Source organism: Podarcis pityusensis (assembly GCF_964106645.2).
Source record: "Podarcis pityusensis genome assembly, chromosome: 6".
Taxonomy (NCBI): Eukaryota; Metazoa; Chordata; class Lepidosauria; order Squamata; family Lacertidae; genus Podarcis; species Podarcis pityusensis.
The window spans coordinates 18,267,727-18,284,375 of record NC_138030.1 but is presented as its reverse complement, the minus strand read 5'-3'; the positions used below and the strand labels follow the sequence as shown (position 1 = coordinate 18,284,375).

Here is a 16,649-nt window from a genome sequence, read left to right as displayed (position 1 = left end):
TTTCATAATGATAAACAAGGATACTTTGTTGAATGGAGAAATGAGATTGCAATGTACAGAAGAGATGCAAGTGAGGAATTAAAAAAACTAGATGAGACATGAGAACATTCTCAAACTCAACATACCTAACAGAGATTTACTTGCTTTGGTTTTAACACCCCAGAATGTAAATATTTCTGCAGTCCTTTTGAACACCTACAAAATGGCAGCATGTTGCTCAATTCATAATCAAAAACTGCTATTACCCAAATTCTAAAAACAGCAACACATTCTTATGGACCTGTTTGGTAGGAAAAAGCCCCAAGGAAACCAATTTGTTGATAAAGCTGCATGTTAGTTTTGTGTTCTTCTCCAAAGGTCCGTTTCATGTTTCCCTGTTGAAGGACTTTATATAATAAGATCAACCGACTCATGCCGCATGGAATACCTTGCGCAGTCTTAAAACCAGCGTTCTGCAAGGGGAGCAGGAAGAGTGTAACTCATTAAGGCCTGGCTAAACCAAGGCTCACGCTTTCAATAGCAACAGGCCGGTCTTCTGCTTAAAAATGAATAAAACCTAGGCCTTCGATGGACGTTTTCAAAGGGCAACTGCTTTCAAGGAAATAATTATTTCCGGTGAGCAGAAGCACTTATGTAAGTCTCCAGCGGCCTGGCGAGAGGTGGGGTGTTCGCTGCTGCATCTGCTTTTGGCTGGGTAGGATTATGGCCATTTTCTGTAGGCTGCTAGCAGCTCTCTGGCTGTGATGTAATGGTGGTTGCAGCAAAGGTGCTGTTCTTCACTGTGGCCTATAGGAGTCATAACGTTTGGCCGATCTCTCGCCTGCCTCCCAACACAAGGCATTTTCGCTCCACTCTCAGCGCACCGCACCTCCCCCAACTCTCTCCACAGAGCTTTTCCCTGAGGCAAATTTCTTGCTGTCTGGAGTATCAAATATGCACAGGCACTTCCCCCCCCCCCCCTTCTCTCTCTCTCCCTCCAAAGGATTTCCCAGTGTGGTGGTTGTAAGGCGCAAGCAATACCTTGAAAAGCCACTCAACTTTGCTCAGGTTCTCTTTTTTTTCCTGTGGTGTGGGTTTGTCTGCTTTGCTTCATTCAACTTTGTACATCTGTACAAACAGTAGCTCTGCATAAGCTAGAAGCACTCTCTTGCCATTCCAATTTTTTTTTCCTGTGGTGAAAATGCAACATGAGCAGATGGCAAGTATTAACACACAAAACGCAATCCTTGCCCCTAGACGCTGATTTTAACAATGATGTAGGCTTCTGTCATGGACTTGCAGCTAGTTAAGTAGTGTTTACAAGTTAATGAATTTGTTCCACTTGAAATATTTGATATGTGCTGAGGTTCGGCGATCAATGAGTCCTTGAGGAATAACAGAGGAGTGTGAAGTTTTGAAACCAGCTCCTCCCCCTCCTCTCAACGCATTCATTTGTCCACAATGTAAATTACCCACTTTTAATAAGGAGATGAAAATTAATAAGGGTGTGCAAAACCTGTTCCTTTTATTTCCACAGCCTTTTCTGCTTTCGTGTCACAATGGCATCACGCGATTGTGACACTTGTCCACAAAAGTGGCTATGCCGTTTTCACAAAGTAGATTTCAATCATTAATGTGCATCACATATGCTTGTCATGTTGCCCATTCAAAAACACAGCACCGTAATTTAATACAGATCTTTATCATTGTTAGCACTGCAGGTGCCGTTGACATAAATGCACAACAGCTTGCACGATGAAGCTGCCTCTTTTATTTTTTTATTTCTTTTTTTACAGATCTGGTAATATTTGTAATACCTGCTGCCATTTGGGGAAAGTGGATGTGCAGTTTTGTTGTTCACCCCGAAATTGCAAATATTCACAGCATTCCAAAACACAATAAAAAATAGAGAGCAGCTGTGCATGGCTTCCTGTACCCTAAGCTGTTATAAATCTTGCAGTGATTGGGCTCTTAGCAAATGCAAATTAAATACGATTATCATAACACAGCCCTGTATCTGATGATGTGCTTTCTTATTTTTGATATGTTCAACTGACAAGTTCTAAACATGAAGGCACTGAATAGTGTACATTTTTATTGACCGGGCTAATGACAATCATATTTTGGAAATGTTTTATGGATGGTCCCATCACAAACTTTTCAGATATCAGGGATTTGGAAACATGGACTTCTTTGATGTTTGTCTCCTTTATTCTAGCTAGTTTTTATTCAAGAAGAAGTAGAAACAGTGGTCAGAAGCCTAGCCCCTAGTTTAAAAAGGGTGTGTTTCTCTTATATTCATACTTAAACTGAGGCAAACCTTTGACAAAACAGAGGGATGATATATGAAACACATGCTATTCATTATCTAGAAGAACAGGCAGGCAGTGGCCTACCATACAAAGACTTCTTTCTGGAAGAAAGTAATTGTTCATAGTTGGATGGGTAATTTTTTGAAAATGTCAACCTACAGACTCATCTTTCATTTTCATATATAGTTAACTTGTTCAATATCATTTTAAAGATAATTTTCCAAAGTTTCATTATGTGGCAAACAGTTTTTTCAAAATGCCATTTTATACATGAGCAAAACAACCAGAAGCACGACCTGCAAGATGACTCTGAATTTCTGTTCCCTCCTCCTAAAGTTCAGTTAAATATCTCTCCAATGAAATAGAGAATAGGTTAATGACCCTTTATTGTATTGACAGTTTGCTTTCTCATGTGGTGAATATGAAAAGATTTTTTTTTGTTAGGAGCACAATCAGCTGAACTTCAGAGAGTAAAACTTACTTTACTTGAGTGTTACATTAGTCACAAAAAACATACTCCCCCTACATCAAGAAATTAAAAGAAATATCTATATGTATATTATGTCAATAACCTTATTCTCTTCTTTGATTTTCTTGCCATTGAGAAAATGTGCAAACCACATTTGTTGTGACCAGCATAACACCACAATGGTGCAACTTAACACAGCATAAATGTGATGGCATGTGTGTCATGTAAACCTCTTTTTAGGATTGTCATATTTTCTTCCTTGAGAATTAAATAATGGTTAGGGGAGCAATCCTATGCACAAGCAGGTAGTGAAAGGCATGCTGGGGTAAGTTAAGGCAAAGTAAAGTACAGCAGACCCAAACTCTGTTCCATAGCAGGGCACAAGCCCAGCAGAAGGAAAGCAAGTGAGCCTTCAAAATAGTCTTCTACTTTGGGTTGCCAAGTCACGTGGCTGAGCTGGGCAGGCTTGAGATGCAGCCTAAGTCCCCAATCTCTGGTCCTGCACCTGCCACACCCCTGGAATGTCCCCCTTTTGGGACATAACACTGGCCTTGGCTCAGTCAGCTTCAACTTAGATGGCTAAGTCCTGATCAGCAAATTAAGCCAATGTATCTTTGGCTGAGCCAGGGTCAAGGACTTGATGCTGATGGAGATCATCTGCATCCCACTCTACTCGTCTGCATCCCAATCTGCTCATCTTGCCATAGGATTGTCCCCAAAGCCTATTATATGTACCATTCCATCAACGCAGAGCATCTTTTGGAAAAAAGAGACCGGCACCTCAAGAAACTTAAAGTCTGAAAGACAAGTCAGACAAGGGAGGTAGGCATATGTTGTTGCTTTTTGAAGAAAGGTAATATAATTATGGACGCGGGTGGCGCTGTGGGTTAAACCACAGAGCCTAGGACTTGCCGATCAGAAGGTCGGCAGTTCAAATCCCTGCAATGGGGTGAGCTCCCGTTGCTCAGTCACTGCTCCTGCCAACCTAGCAGTTCGAAAGCACGTCAAAGTGGAAGTAGATAAATAGGTACCGCTCCGGCAGGAAGGTAAACGGAGTTTCCGTATGCTGCTCTGATTCGCCAGAAGCGGCTTAGTCATGCTGGCCTCATGACCCGGAAGCTGTACGCCAGCTCCCTCGGCCAGTAAAGCGAGATGAGCGCCGCAACCCCCAGAGTCAGCCACGACTGGACCTAATGGTCAGGGGTCCCTTTACCTTTTCATATAATTATGTGTTGGTATACAGTTGTACCTTGGAAATAGAACGGAATCCTTTCCGGGTCTGTTCAACTTCCAAAATGTTTGGAAAACAAAGCGCAGCTTCTGATTGGCTGCAGGAAGCTCGTCTGAGTACCAAGGCATTCGGGAGCCAAGGTACAACTGTATTCAGTAATTCGTGGGGTCACGAAGAGTCGGACACGACTAAACAACAACAACAACAACAAAGATTAAAGGAAGATCAGATTTAAGGGGAAGGGAAGAGCTTCCTCACCACCACCTTTTAAACTCTGGGTTTGGACATGCCTTTACGTTTTCTTTACCAGCTGATTGTTGTCATGTATTTCCTGTGAACCAAACAAATGGCACAACTTGTACGTTTTTAATGTTGTACACCGCCCTGAGATCTTTTGATAAAGGACAGAATATAAATGGAAACAACAACAACAACAACATAGATTGGTCAGAACAAACTACAGTTGTTTTTAGCAAACTATTAAAGTCTAAAAACTTGAGTCAGTGCATCAGCACGTGAGTATCATTAGATTTTCCTGCATGGATTGCAGGCCATTTTTTTACTGCACTGCAATCTAAGCTTTTGCACTAGTCGCTCTTAAGTAGCTCATTTCAAATAATCGGGCACTAATAGGCTATTTCAGAATGGTTGTTGGTAGATGAACATTCCTGCTAACAGAAGCAGTTGAATATCCAAAGATCCCGTTGCCCTAACGGCAGCTTTGCTGCGCATTCTGCTCCGGTTGAGTGTTAAACCGCCTGTATTCTTTGCCCTCGTTCAACTGCACTTAACCTGCAGAAGACTCCTGTTGCCTCTAATTCGACAAGAAAGGTGTGTGCATTTTGTGTACTTGTGTGTGTTCTCTCCTGGCCAGTAGGAGCGAAGCTTTCCTGGCCTGCTGGGAAAATTCTAGCTCTTTCTCTTTGCAGTTGCTGTGGCCAGCGGTTGCTATTACACAGTGCTTCACTGTAGTTTACCTAGCAGAGCACAGCCTGCAGGAGTCGCCATGATTACTGCAGCTTCTCTTTCTGGCTGCCCATCCCCCATCCATGCTGCAGTGCCAGTTCTATGGTGAGAGAGAGAGAGAGTTTTCACATAGTCATACACAAGACTATTTTTATTCCCTCTTAGCTGGCTATGCTATTGCCATGTTGAATGGGCTTTTTTCTCCCCATGATCTGTGCACCAATATCACCTCCCCCCCAAAAAAGTTATATGGACCCCTGGGGTGTGGGTTACAGGTGTTTAACCCTTTAATTGACAAACAGTTCTCCATTGTTTCAAGGTCTGAGTTTTCTGCCTTTCTTGGGAATCAGGATGGTTTTGAGGCCAACACACTGACCTTTTTGTATTACCCCCTCCCTTTTGGGTTCAAGTAGCAGAGCTTGTTTGCAGAAGTGGCTCCTTTTCATAGTGGTGTAGCGCATGGTTTGTTTGTTTTTCATTTGAAGTTAGCACTTTTCCTGCATCTGACTCCAGATTCTGGGTCATGCATTAATCTCTTATCTATAACTGGAGCGGGGATAGTAGCCTCCCTGAACTTCGTTTCCCCTCTGTGTGTAAATGTGGAGAAGAGTGGCCTGCCTCCTGGTGCTGTTAATTGAGACTTTTCATTAATGGACTACCTCTGGCATCAGCTGGGAAACTGCAGCTCTGCAGCTGTCTGCCATTGTGGCTACCACAGACGCAGCAGTGGGTGTAAGAATAGCCCTCCACTTGGGGGACCATGCAGCAGATGGAGCATGTTAAAGCGCTTTTTGATTTGGACCTCAGCGTTTTCTTTTCTTCTTCCTTTCAGCGCAAGTGTGTCGTGTTCGGAGGCAGCGTTGCACAGTCTGTGTTAGAAACTAGAGCAAAACGCCCTTGCACGAAGCCCAGAGTGCCAGCAGATACAGACTGTCAAGTGGATCACAAACAGCAGATAGAAAACAAGCAGAGGCCCTCATTTATAGACATGTCGCTTCTGGCAACTTCATATAGGAAAGCTTAGCTAAGTTTGTGGCTGAAAAGAGGAGAAGCCAGGGATCTTGAGCTGAGCAGAGGTCCCCAGTGTTGTAAGGACTGCCAGATTGATTCCAAATTTCAGGTTTAGGGCTGTGTGTATTATATATATGTTTTGTCATTTCAAGTATAGAATCTAGCAGCTGGTGCCTTTATGGTTTCAGTGTAAATGTCTAGCTCTCAAAAGTCTAGAACTTTGTGAGAAGTGTCTTAATGAAGGCTCCTTAATTGCTATGGAGATGAGCTCAGTTCTGTGTGGTCAGGTGGTGGCTGGTGTTTTCCATGGCACCTGTCTCCTGCCCATGCAGCCAGTCTCTATGCCGCTATTTCACATTCTCTTCCTCCAATACAGATATGAAGCCCCCCCCCACTTCTTTTCTCTCTGCTATGGGCAGAGGAGGATTTATTATTATTATTATTATTATTATTATTGAAAAAAATACCCTTTCTTTTCCATTTCCTCCCCCCATTCAAGCCTCATAAGGAAGTCAGGGGGTGTGACCCTTAGGAATTTAAAATCCCAAACTGTCTATCTTCTAAACTCATATTCCAAGTAGATATAATTTAAATTGATATAATTTAAAGAATATATCATTGTTTACTGTTCATAAAGACGTTATGCTTATTCAGGATGACTAGTTTAGCCTACCCTTACTGTGATCCTTAATACTATATACTATTAAAGTGTTGGGTGGTTGGTTATATATCCAAATTTACTGAGTGATGGAGATGCTCATAACCTGTTGATTTTTCTCCTCCAAGCACAAGTTTCTCCTGATTTTGCATGGCAGAAAGGGCTCAGGTTACAACTTGTGTCCAGTGCATTGGGCTTTAGCATGGCACCAGAATTCTCTTCCATGGCACCCACTTTCTGCCTATATCTGTGCCACCACTTTTTATATGTGCTGAAGTAAATCTGCGTTTCACTTTGCTAAGTACTCAGAAGGCCTCTTCTTGGCAGTTTGCCAACTCCCGAGCTGTTTGTGCCATTAGTCTCTGACTCCACCTACACTGAGGTTCTTTGTAGAATGCAGTTCATGGAGAATGGCTATACAGGCCCTTCAGAATCTGGAAACGTAGGAAGGAATTTTAACAATGCCTAGTCAAGGACCAAGCTACATGTTACTTTGGCAGATGCCTGATTCCAGACCTGCATTTTCTGAGATCATGTGGGGCCAGAGTATTGAAACCTTCTCTCTGCCTGCCCATGTTTTCTCTGCAAGTTCCTCTCCCTTGAATTCACAACCAGCGACACTTTTTGATCTTTGGGCCTAGCTTAGGGGAGAAGGGAATGATGGGGGGTGTCTGTGAAAACAGCTGTGGGAGGAAGACACCTTTGTAGAGAATTAGTCGTGAGCAGAAGTCAAATGAAGCACCTCCCATCTGCTGATGCTTTCCTATAAATGTACTGCCACGTAGGGTTGGGAATCCCAAGGTTACCTTGGACTTATTTAAAATATTGATATCCCACCTTTCTGTCTGACAACAGGCTTCCAAACCAGCTGATAAAGGAAAATTAACTCAATATTAACACATTTTCCCTTTTTGAAGCCAGTGACTAATGAAGACACAGAGACAGATGCCATAAGAATTCCCCTCTCCCCATTTCTTTGGTGTTTCTTACAAACTACTGTCGACTCAGGGGAAATCCAACGCAAAAGTGCTAGGAGTCTGACCCTCTAAACATAGAAATAGATGTTGGGTATGCATTCCTTTTGTATTAAGGTGTTTTTTGTTTTAAAAAGCCACTTGCCCCACAAACACAGATTGTGATATTGAAAGTATGGAACTGTTCTTCTTGATTGAGCTTTGGTCTTAAAACAGAAGTATGAGGAGTGTTATATGGTGAAGCAGATAATCTTGTCTAATCCTAGAATGGTGGTTATGTGGACAGCAAAACCTGATTTTGTGCAGATCATCTGTGATGTGGCCTCTCACCTTTTTTTAACAATTGGGCTAGCGCTGCTTGCTGTCACTTTGTGCTGTTAACAGACCTGCCTCTGCCAAGGTGCCCCATATATGTTTTATTCTTTGCTTCTGTTGAGCAGCTATTAGACTGTGAACCCCAGGAGAAATAGGAACTAATCTTTCCAGCTGCTTGGACCTCAGTATGGATGTAACTTTGAAAATACAGTTCCCTTGTTAGTCTTATCGAGTGAGCACCAGTTCACTGTGATTGAATACAGCGTAGGTATTTTATCTTTGTTTCTCAGTTTTCTTAGCTTCTCAAGAAGCAGTGTTTGGGAGTAGAGATGAGCAAAATGGAAAGTGAAAGCTATTAAGTAGTGTATAGGCTCCTAGAAAATGTTTCAGACTTCGAGAACATGAGTATTTGTGGGCGAAGGATCCTTTTATTTGCCTTAATTTAGCCTGGCACCAGAAGTCTAGGGGTCCTAAGACAGTTAAGCAACACCATGGCTGGCACACCAACATAAAAAAATCCCATCTGTCTGAATTGTCCCATGGTACTGTTTAACAAACTACTTTCCTATCTGATTATCTTTAGAAAAAATACTAATTAAGACTCAGCGTCTCTCTTTGGAGTGGTCTTCAAGAATACCGCTCTCATGCCTTTCCTTACTGAACTTCTTAGCCCATAGATAACCATTTCATTGATACGTCCCAAGCAAATTGTCTCATAGCAGAAGGTATGAAGGATTTCAACAGTTTGGTGTTTATGGGTTATAGGCAAGCTTGGAAGACAGTGGATTTCCTAGTTGACAGTTCCAGAATGTGTGGATAATATATACTGACCCACCACTGCTTGAACAGTATCAACAGAGTGCATTGCAGAGGTAACCCTTGATTATACAAACTTGGATAGTAAAATATGGGATGGTGATTTATTATTATTATTATTATTATTATTAATTCAATTTATATGCTGCCCAGGGGTCTCATTTATTCTATAAATAAATCTGTCATGGAAGCTTTAGCTGAGATTCCTGCATTGCAGGGGGTTGGACTAGATGACCATTGGGTCCCTTCCAACTCTACAATTCTATGAAATAATAATAATAATAATAAAGATACAAGGAATGGCTTTTACAATGACCCATATAGTGTAATATTGACTGCTGGCTATCAGCAACATTGGCATCTCAGACAGAAGTACCTCTTTCCCTCCCCCCCCCCCGAAAATGCCTGGTGGTAAAAGTGTGAATTCTGCCCCTCATGGCTGAGAGGCAGGTAAGAGGGCAATGGTGTGCTGGACCAGCAGGGGGCCTGGGCTGCAAGCTTTCATGTTATTATTGAAAAGGTGAAGTCACTAGGCTTAGGGGAAGATTCAAAGAAAAGTGTGCAGGCAAACTTCTGAGTGATTTGTATGAGATGAGTTAGGCTCGCTGCTCAAACCTTTCATTGTCTTTAGCTAATGGATGCTTGGACACCAGGTGGTTGGAATGCCTGGGATATTAAAGAGCTGCTGTTTCCCCATCAAGTACAATTTTTTATTTCCTGGTTCTGGCTCATTTTCTTCCCTTTGAAATCTCTGCAGTTTAAAGATCTACTATTTCTCCTCATCTTCCTTTGCCCTTTAGCAGGACTTACTCCCAGATAAGTGGGTACAGGATTGCAGTCTTGGCTTTCTCGTAAGGGGCAAAAGGGTTCAGTATTACTACAAAGCAGAACTTAAATATAGTTCTAACGTTATGCTATAAAGAAAGGCATATAATATTAATAATTCTAACAAAAAAAATTAATCTAACCTTTTTAAAATCCTATGGCTTTGCCACTGGGGCAGAACACTGGAAAAGTAGGAATAGCTTTTATTTTTTTAGCAAGCTATTAGGAAAGATGTGATCAGATGTGCTTTTCCTTCCTATTTTACCAGTAAAGGGCAAATAGTAAAAACTAAAAAGTAGAGTGTTTTGCTTTCCTTGGTCTCCCAACACCAGTGACTGGCCTAAGGTGACTCCTCTTAGGAATCAGTCTCCTGTGCACACCAACCCGGGAATAAGCTCGGCTGAATGAATACAAGTGGGACTTGTGCCTCTTAGTAAACACACAATAACCAGGTCAGATTAAGTTTGCTTGAAGTCTTGGAGCTTCATGGGTGGAGGGTAAAAAAAACACTCCCTAGTACAAAGAAGCACCTGTCTGGTTAAAAGGACTAAAATTAGATGCCTGTGATACAGAGTGTAGGCCTAACCAGTTCTACTCAGGAGTAAATCCTATTGAAGCTAGTGGAGCTTCCTCCCAGTTAAGCAGGGCTAGAATTGCAGCCATTGTACACTTCCTCCTGTTATGAGAGTTGGTGGCAGGTTCATGGTAGAAGGTTTAGAATGTGAAACTGCGTTTGCTCAGACTGTTGCTTCTCAAGGTTGACAAGCTGGTTTTTAGTTGTGCTCCGCTGTACAGTATCACAAGTGGAATGTAGCAGTCAGGAGGGGGAGTACTAATTTACCTGGCTTTGTGTTTTTATTTCTGGTGTCTCATCACCTTTTTTGCCTGTGGATGCTATATTACACATATACACAGTTATTTTAAAAGAAATGTATTACCAGGTTGCCCAAACGGTTTGTCGCTTTTTCTCTTTACTTGTTCTTTGCATGTTTTAGGGTGGAAAGCAGGGCTCCTGAGCCTTTAGCAGCAGTGTGGCAAGCACAAATTAGGCAAAGGAAACCTTTTTCTGGTATGGAAATCAAATTATGGGGATTCACCTGTCAACATTGTGTCTAGCAAGGCAATTCCTTCTGTGTGGCCCAGCTCCACCCGCAAAAGAGGGTGCAAATTTGCAAATGGCAAATAATATGCAAATCTGTGTCATTTGTGAATGCAGAAAATGCAATCCATGTACAGTGTACTGGGCTCAGAAAAGCCTTTTGGCACTCATTCTACCAGTTGGCTTACCTTAGAATCATAGAATCATAGAATCATAGAGTTGGAAGAGACCACAAGGGCCATCGAGTCCAACCCCCTGCCAAGCAGGAAACACCATCAGAGCACTCCTGACATATGGTTGTCAAGCCTCTGCTTAAAGACCTCCAAAGGAGGAGACTCTGTTATCCTAACAGACTCCACCACACTCCTTGGCAGCAAATTCCACTGTCGAACAGCTCTCACTGTCAGGAAGTTCTTCCTAATGTTTAGGTGGAATCTTCTTTCTTGTAGTTTGGATCCATTGCTCCGTGTCCGCTTCTCTGGAGCAGCAGAAAACAACCTTTCTCCCTCCTCTCTGTGACATCCTTTTATATATTTGAACATGGCTATCATATCACCCCTTAACCTCCTCTTCTCCAGGCTAAACATGCCCAGCTCTCTTAGCCGTTCCTCATAAGGCATCGTTTCCAGGCCTTTGACCATTTTGGTTGCCCTCCTTACATGAGGGTGGGAACAACCGGCCCTCTAGATGTTGGACTACAATTCCCATCATCGATCCCTGACCATTGGCTGCGCTGGCTGATGAAATGCCAGCAACAGAGGGAGGAGTCACCTGTAGGCCAGTGCTGCTTTAAGATGGATAGGTAACAGAATGCATCCATTCCCTTCAACTTGCTAGAATAGGGAAGCCGGACCAGCAGAATTAAACTATGGTCAACTGGTAACCTTAATGCTTTAATGAAAAGAATGATGTGATATTTAGGCGATAAAGGGGATAGTGCCCAATCTTGTTAGTTGTTTGAACACAAAAATAGCATTATAAAGAAAAAAAATATATTCCAACCTATGGCTCAGCTCCTAGTAGCAGTACTGCTGCTTTTCAGAGAGAATGGCCAGCTTGCTTTGAAGAGGAGGGAGCCTGGGAGCTGCTGCTCATCTCCATTTTCTTCACTTCAGAAGCTACACAGGGCTACCTGTCCTTTCCATGTTGTTCTGATCTGAGCTGCTGCCCTTTGGGTGCAGACACTGGCCAAACTTGGGCCTCCGGAGGGGAAGGGGAAGTGCGCTGGCATTCTTTATCACATTTAATTAAGCCTCAGTACTGCACAGGTGTTCTTTCCACATTTTTGACCCGGCACCTCAGTGGGAAGGAGGGCTGCATGGAAGGGAAAAAGCCGAGACCAGCAATCCTCCCGTGCACTTGCTGACTCTGAGTCACCAAGAGAAAACATCAAGAGGAAGCCACTAGATGCTGGTTTCAGTGCTGATGTGCAACAGCCTTCACTGAGCTGTGGCGCGTTGCCATTTTGAGGCTGATGAGCCAGGGGTGGGGGTGTTGGCTCTCAAACTGTGTGACGGAGATGTGCCACTATCAGTTAAACCTCCTCTGCAGCATTTCAGGGAGGCTCTGTGCAATGATGGGAAGTGCAGCCATGCAATGCGAAAGGCAGGTTGCCGTGACGGAGCACCTTTGCCTCACCACGGATGCAAAAGCTGGAGATCAGCAAAGAGCTGCAAAGGAACTGCAGTGCTCACCAGCCTTTTTGGCTCTGGTGCCAGCCACTTGCATTCCTGCTCCGCGTTGAAGGTTTCTTGCCAAGCACGAGAAACTAACTATACCAGAAGGCGGCCATCTGAATTCAGGAATGCGCTCAGGCTTTGGAGGTACAACCAAACATATCCAGTGTCTCTGTCAGAAACGGTCTCTCTCTCTGATGCACAAATGAAAGAAAGCTACCTGCTGGGCTGGGCCTTTAGGTGAAGTCCTTGGTGTCACTTTGCTACAATGGAGATACTTCTCCAGAAGTTAAAACTGTCCCACTCTGGAACCACTGGAGGAAAAGGCCATTAACGGTTTCCCTTGTAAGGTTAGGGAATGTTATTCAAGAAGTTGCCTACCTTACCACAGCTACAATTTCCTTACTACAGTGGGTCAAGTTTGATATCAACCTGTTCCAACTTTATAGCTGAATCAAATGCCTTCAATTCCACTGAGATGTGTAATGATTATGGACCTCTGGCTGTTAGGAGAGTGCTTCTGCATGGCTAAATGGAATTTATTTTTTTCTTCATGATAATAAAAATATGGATTTTTTAAATTATACAGGTCTAGGATTTGTGGTAGTCTTCACCGACCTAGGGTGATGGGAATGGCGAAGTGAAATTCAGAATGAATTGCATTTTAAAAATATGTGTATGGGGGGGGAAATGCTAAGGGTTCTTGTAGAGGAAGCCATCAGTAACTAAAAGTTGAAGAGGAGACAGTAAAGATACAAAGGGTCTGTTGGTTGATTATTCATTCCTTTCCCCCTGCCCAGTTTCTGGAGGAGGAGATTAAGAATAGAAGACCCTCCTAATAGGCTTTCACTGACAGCTGGCAGTATAGCAGATTTCACTACCTAGTGCCTCAGTTCTCTTGTCCTCAAGTATCTTGTTAAGCTTCTTTCTTGGACTGAAGTTTCATAAAGTCTGAAAGCTGCAATCCTGAATCTAATTACAAGAAAGTCCAGCAAAACCCAATTTGACTTATTTCCAGGTAAACATGCCTAAAAATGTGCTTCCAGACTCACATTTGCCATTTGAGCAGTGCACAAGAATTAGGAATCCCTCCCCCATCCTGTCAATCCAGAACCAGCCCCCTTCTAAACACTTACTCATCCTTTCAGTTTTATATGGAAATGAAAGCAGAAGAGTTTTGAGTTATTATACAACAGAACAGAAACTTGTTTGTTTTTTTCTTCAGAGGCAGATAGTGCTGGGGACAGACAGCTGGGGAAGACTGTTGCCTTCATGCCCTGCTTGTGAGCTCAGTATCCGACTGGCCACATTTTTTGGGGAAAACAACATTGTTATATTAGCCTGGTCTGATGAAGCTTGGTACTGTGACAAGGATGCAGATGCCCCACAGGCCAAGTTCAGAAAGTCATTAATTCCAAAGGGCCAGGCTGAAATAAGGATGCATTGACCTGCATCTTCCTGCCAGCAGTCATTCCAGGCCTCACATGGTCCAGTTTGGGTATTTGGGGGGGGGGGGATTAAGAGGAATATTTCATTCTGCTTCCAAGTCTGCCGGTGGGGGCATTAGAATCCGAAAAACCCATGTTTGCCAAGCTAATACAAACTCTTCTTGCACCCACCAGTTCTTCTAGCAATCACTTCCCCCAAATTACTTGCCGAAAAGCCAGAAAGGTCTTTCACTCACAGAAAGATTTCAGTGTTAATTTACTGTTTAAATGCTAGCACAGAATTGGAACAAAGACCCGAGAGCTTAAATGTATTGAGTGTGATACATTTACAAAACAAAAGTTTCAAATGGTACAACGTAACTTGATACAAAGGCAAAGGCAGCAAAGATTTGAGATGCTTGAAGGACTTGCCACCAGGATAGGTGCCATCTTCTTCTGCACCAAATCAAACATAAGATTACTTGATTTTCAGTAATTTAACAAAAGTTCAAGAGGTAATTCCGTCACAAAATTGGTTCTTCCCATGACCAGTGAAATCTGCAGGCAACTCAAGCTTAGACTTATATCAACTTTCGTTTGGATCTCATGCTGCTAACAGGACTAGAGCTTTGGGGGGGGTGGGGGGGGGTTAAAACGAATTTTTACCATTAGTTTGTTGCAACGATTGGAAATATTCAGAATTCCCAAATTTATTTTTGATGCTCAGAAGACCACTTCCACTTAGATATTATGTACAATATACATTTAAATTTGATTTAATCAGTTAGGAGCAATTTAATTAAAATCTAATTCTTTGGCGACCAGCTGAGGGAGAACTAATGTCTTTCTTCTTTTTCAGAAACATGCCACAGCTTCGCAGCACACTTACAGCCTGCCAGAACTCTACAGAACTGAAGATTATTTTCCTATCAAATATATAGGCAGCAAGTACCAGAACCACTAAGGCTGCATTTAATCGTCTCTAGCATTTGAGAGAACTTGATCTGAACAGCTACAGGGATAGAGTAAAATAGATGTTAGACCAAAGAAGGGAAGAGTGGTAATATTTCTGCCTTTTTATCTTTCCCATGAGGGAGAAACTAATCCCCAGATTTGCTGGTTTTCAAGTATTGATGGTCCTTGTGCTATGACAAAAACTTTATACAGTCTTGTTGCTTTGCTTCCATTTGGCATTTGAGACAGGTTTATGTAAACAAAGCAGGAATAGCACATTTAAGATGTCAAAATTGGATGAAACTTACTTACCTTAAGTACCATGGATTGCAGCAAGAAGCTATTTTCCTACTCTCTGCCTAACTGCTACAATCTTTCATTTATACCAAGGTTGTTGCAGTGTAGAAATCCTACTTTGAAAGTTGCCTAATAAAGTGGCACAATCTTACTTACCTCCCCCCTTCCAAATAGCACATATATTCAAAATTCTTCTGAAGTGTAACTTGAATGGTTTAGTTCTGGAAAATGCTTGTTATTGAACCACAGCATGTTCAAAACAAGCAAATTAAAATACGTAATGCACACTAAAGAGGCCATTGCATCCAGTGTCTTATTTTTGAGGCATGAACCTTTGGTTACAAGCTCAGCCACAAAGGTATAAGCGATCAGAAGCAGTACATATAAGCCATACGAGGCAGACTCCCCCATATGAAACGGTACTGCTCATATACAGGGCAAGGCGAGGCTGCCTCAAGCAGAATCCACACGACAGCAGATCCCAATGTAGATCTCTATTCCAGATCTTCACTCACTCTTCTTCCTGGCAGGCAGGGGGGGGGGGCACCATTTTGTGGTTTGCCTCAGGTGCCAAGATGTCTTGGGCCAGCTCTCCATTAAATGCGATTTTAAAGCATTTTCCGATCCCTCTATACAAAGTACTTCCCTAAAAGGGATGAAATGAATTAACACTCATTTTAACAAAGGCAGTGGATCAGCACATGGACTTTGTCTGTATTCTGCCTCTACTGAAATGAATGGCACTGCCGGGATGCCTAAATTCTGTCATGCAGCCAAGAACAAGCTGTGTATCTGTATTTATACAGTGTATGTACACAACTTTTGCTGCAGATGTTGCAATTACAGGAGCTCATACCTTAGGATCTCCCAGCTCTTTCCATTGGTTTTGCTCACAACAGCAATGGACTGTTTAGAACATTTAAGGCATGCACAACTATTACTAATTTCTGGAGATGTAGATTTTAGACTGCAGAAGTAAACGACTGTATCCTTTCGAGTGAATTGATCAATACTGAAGGCTATATTAAAAATATATGATCAGACTGCTGCAATCTATTGATTTTCATGAATGCAATATAAAACGAAAGCAATCTGGCTCATCCAAGGTTACCCAAGAGGGCTCACAAAAATGTCTTTAGAATCATGTTGCCTACATCTGACGGAACATCTGGCTTCTTATTATACTATCATGTGCATAAAATAAAAAACCTAGTGTGAAAACTTTTAATTTCTTTTTGACATTGGTGTTGCATTACACACTCACAAATTATTCTGCAATTGTGAAGCAGTTATGGCATAAACCAAAAATGAAACACAGAAAAGGAGTAGGTCCTGTTTAAGTGGTTTAGAACCTATGAAATGTTACGCAAGTTCCTGTGGCAAGTTCCTGGAATACATCCTATTAGCATATGGAATGCTGACACATTAGGGAGAACTCTAGCAAAAAGGATTAGGTTTTTGTGTAAAAAGGTTAAGAAGGAGTGAGTACAAACGGTACCTGCTTCAAGGGCACCAGTGCAAATATTAGACTTTTATGTTCATGGCAGGCTGTGGCCTGGAATATGCAAGTTGGACCTACCGTATTTTTCACTCTATAAGATGCACCAGACCATAAGACGCACCTAGTTTTTGGAAGAGGA

The 16,649-nt window shown here is 42.3% G+C and overlaps 1 protein-coding gene across 1 annotated transcript in view; it reads left to right on the top strand.

Annotated features, from left to right (window-relative positions):
* Positions 1-16,230, top strand: part of BCAS4 (breast carcinoma amplified sequence 4) — a 52,668-nt gene extending 36,438 nt beyond the window's left edge. Inside the window, exon 5 of the mRNA XM_081011642.1 lies at positions 14,618-16,230. Coding sequence (XP_080867768.1) covers positions 14,618-14,722 — 105 coding nt within the window. The 3' untranslated portion in view covers positions 14,723-16,230. The remainder of the gene's footprint in view (positions 1-14,617) is intronic.
* The last annotated feature ends 419 nt before the right edge of the window (positions 16,231-16,649 follow it).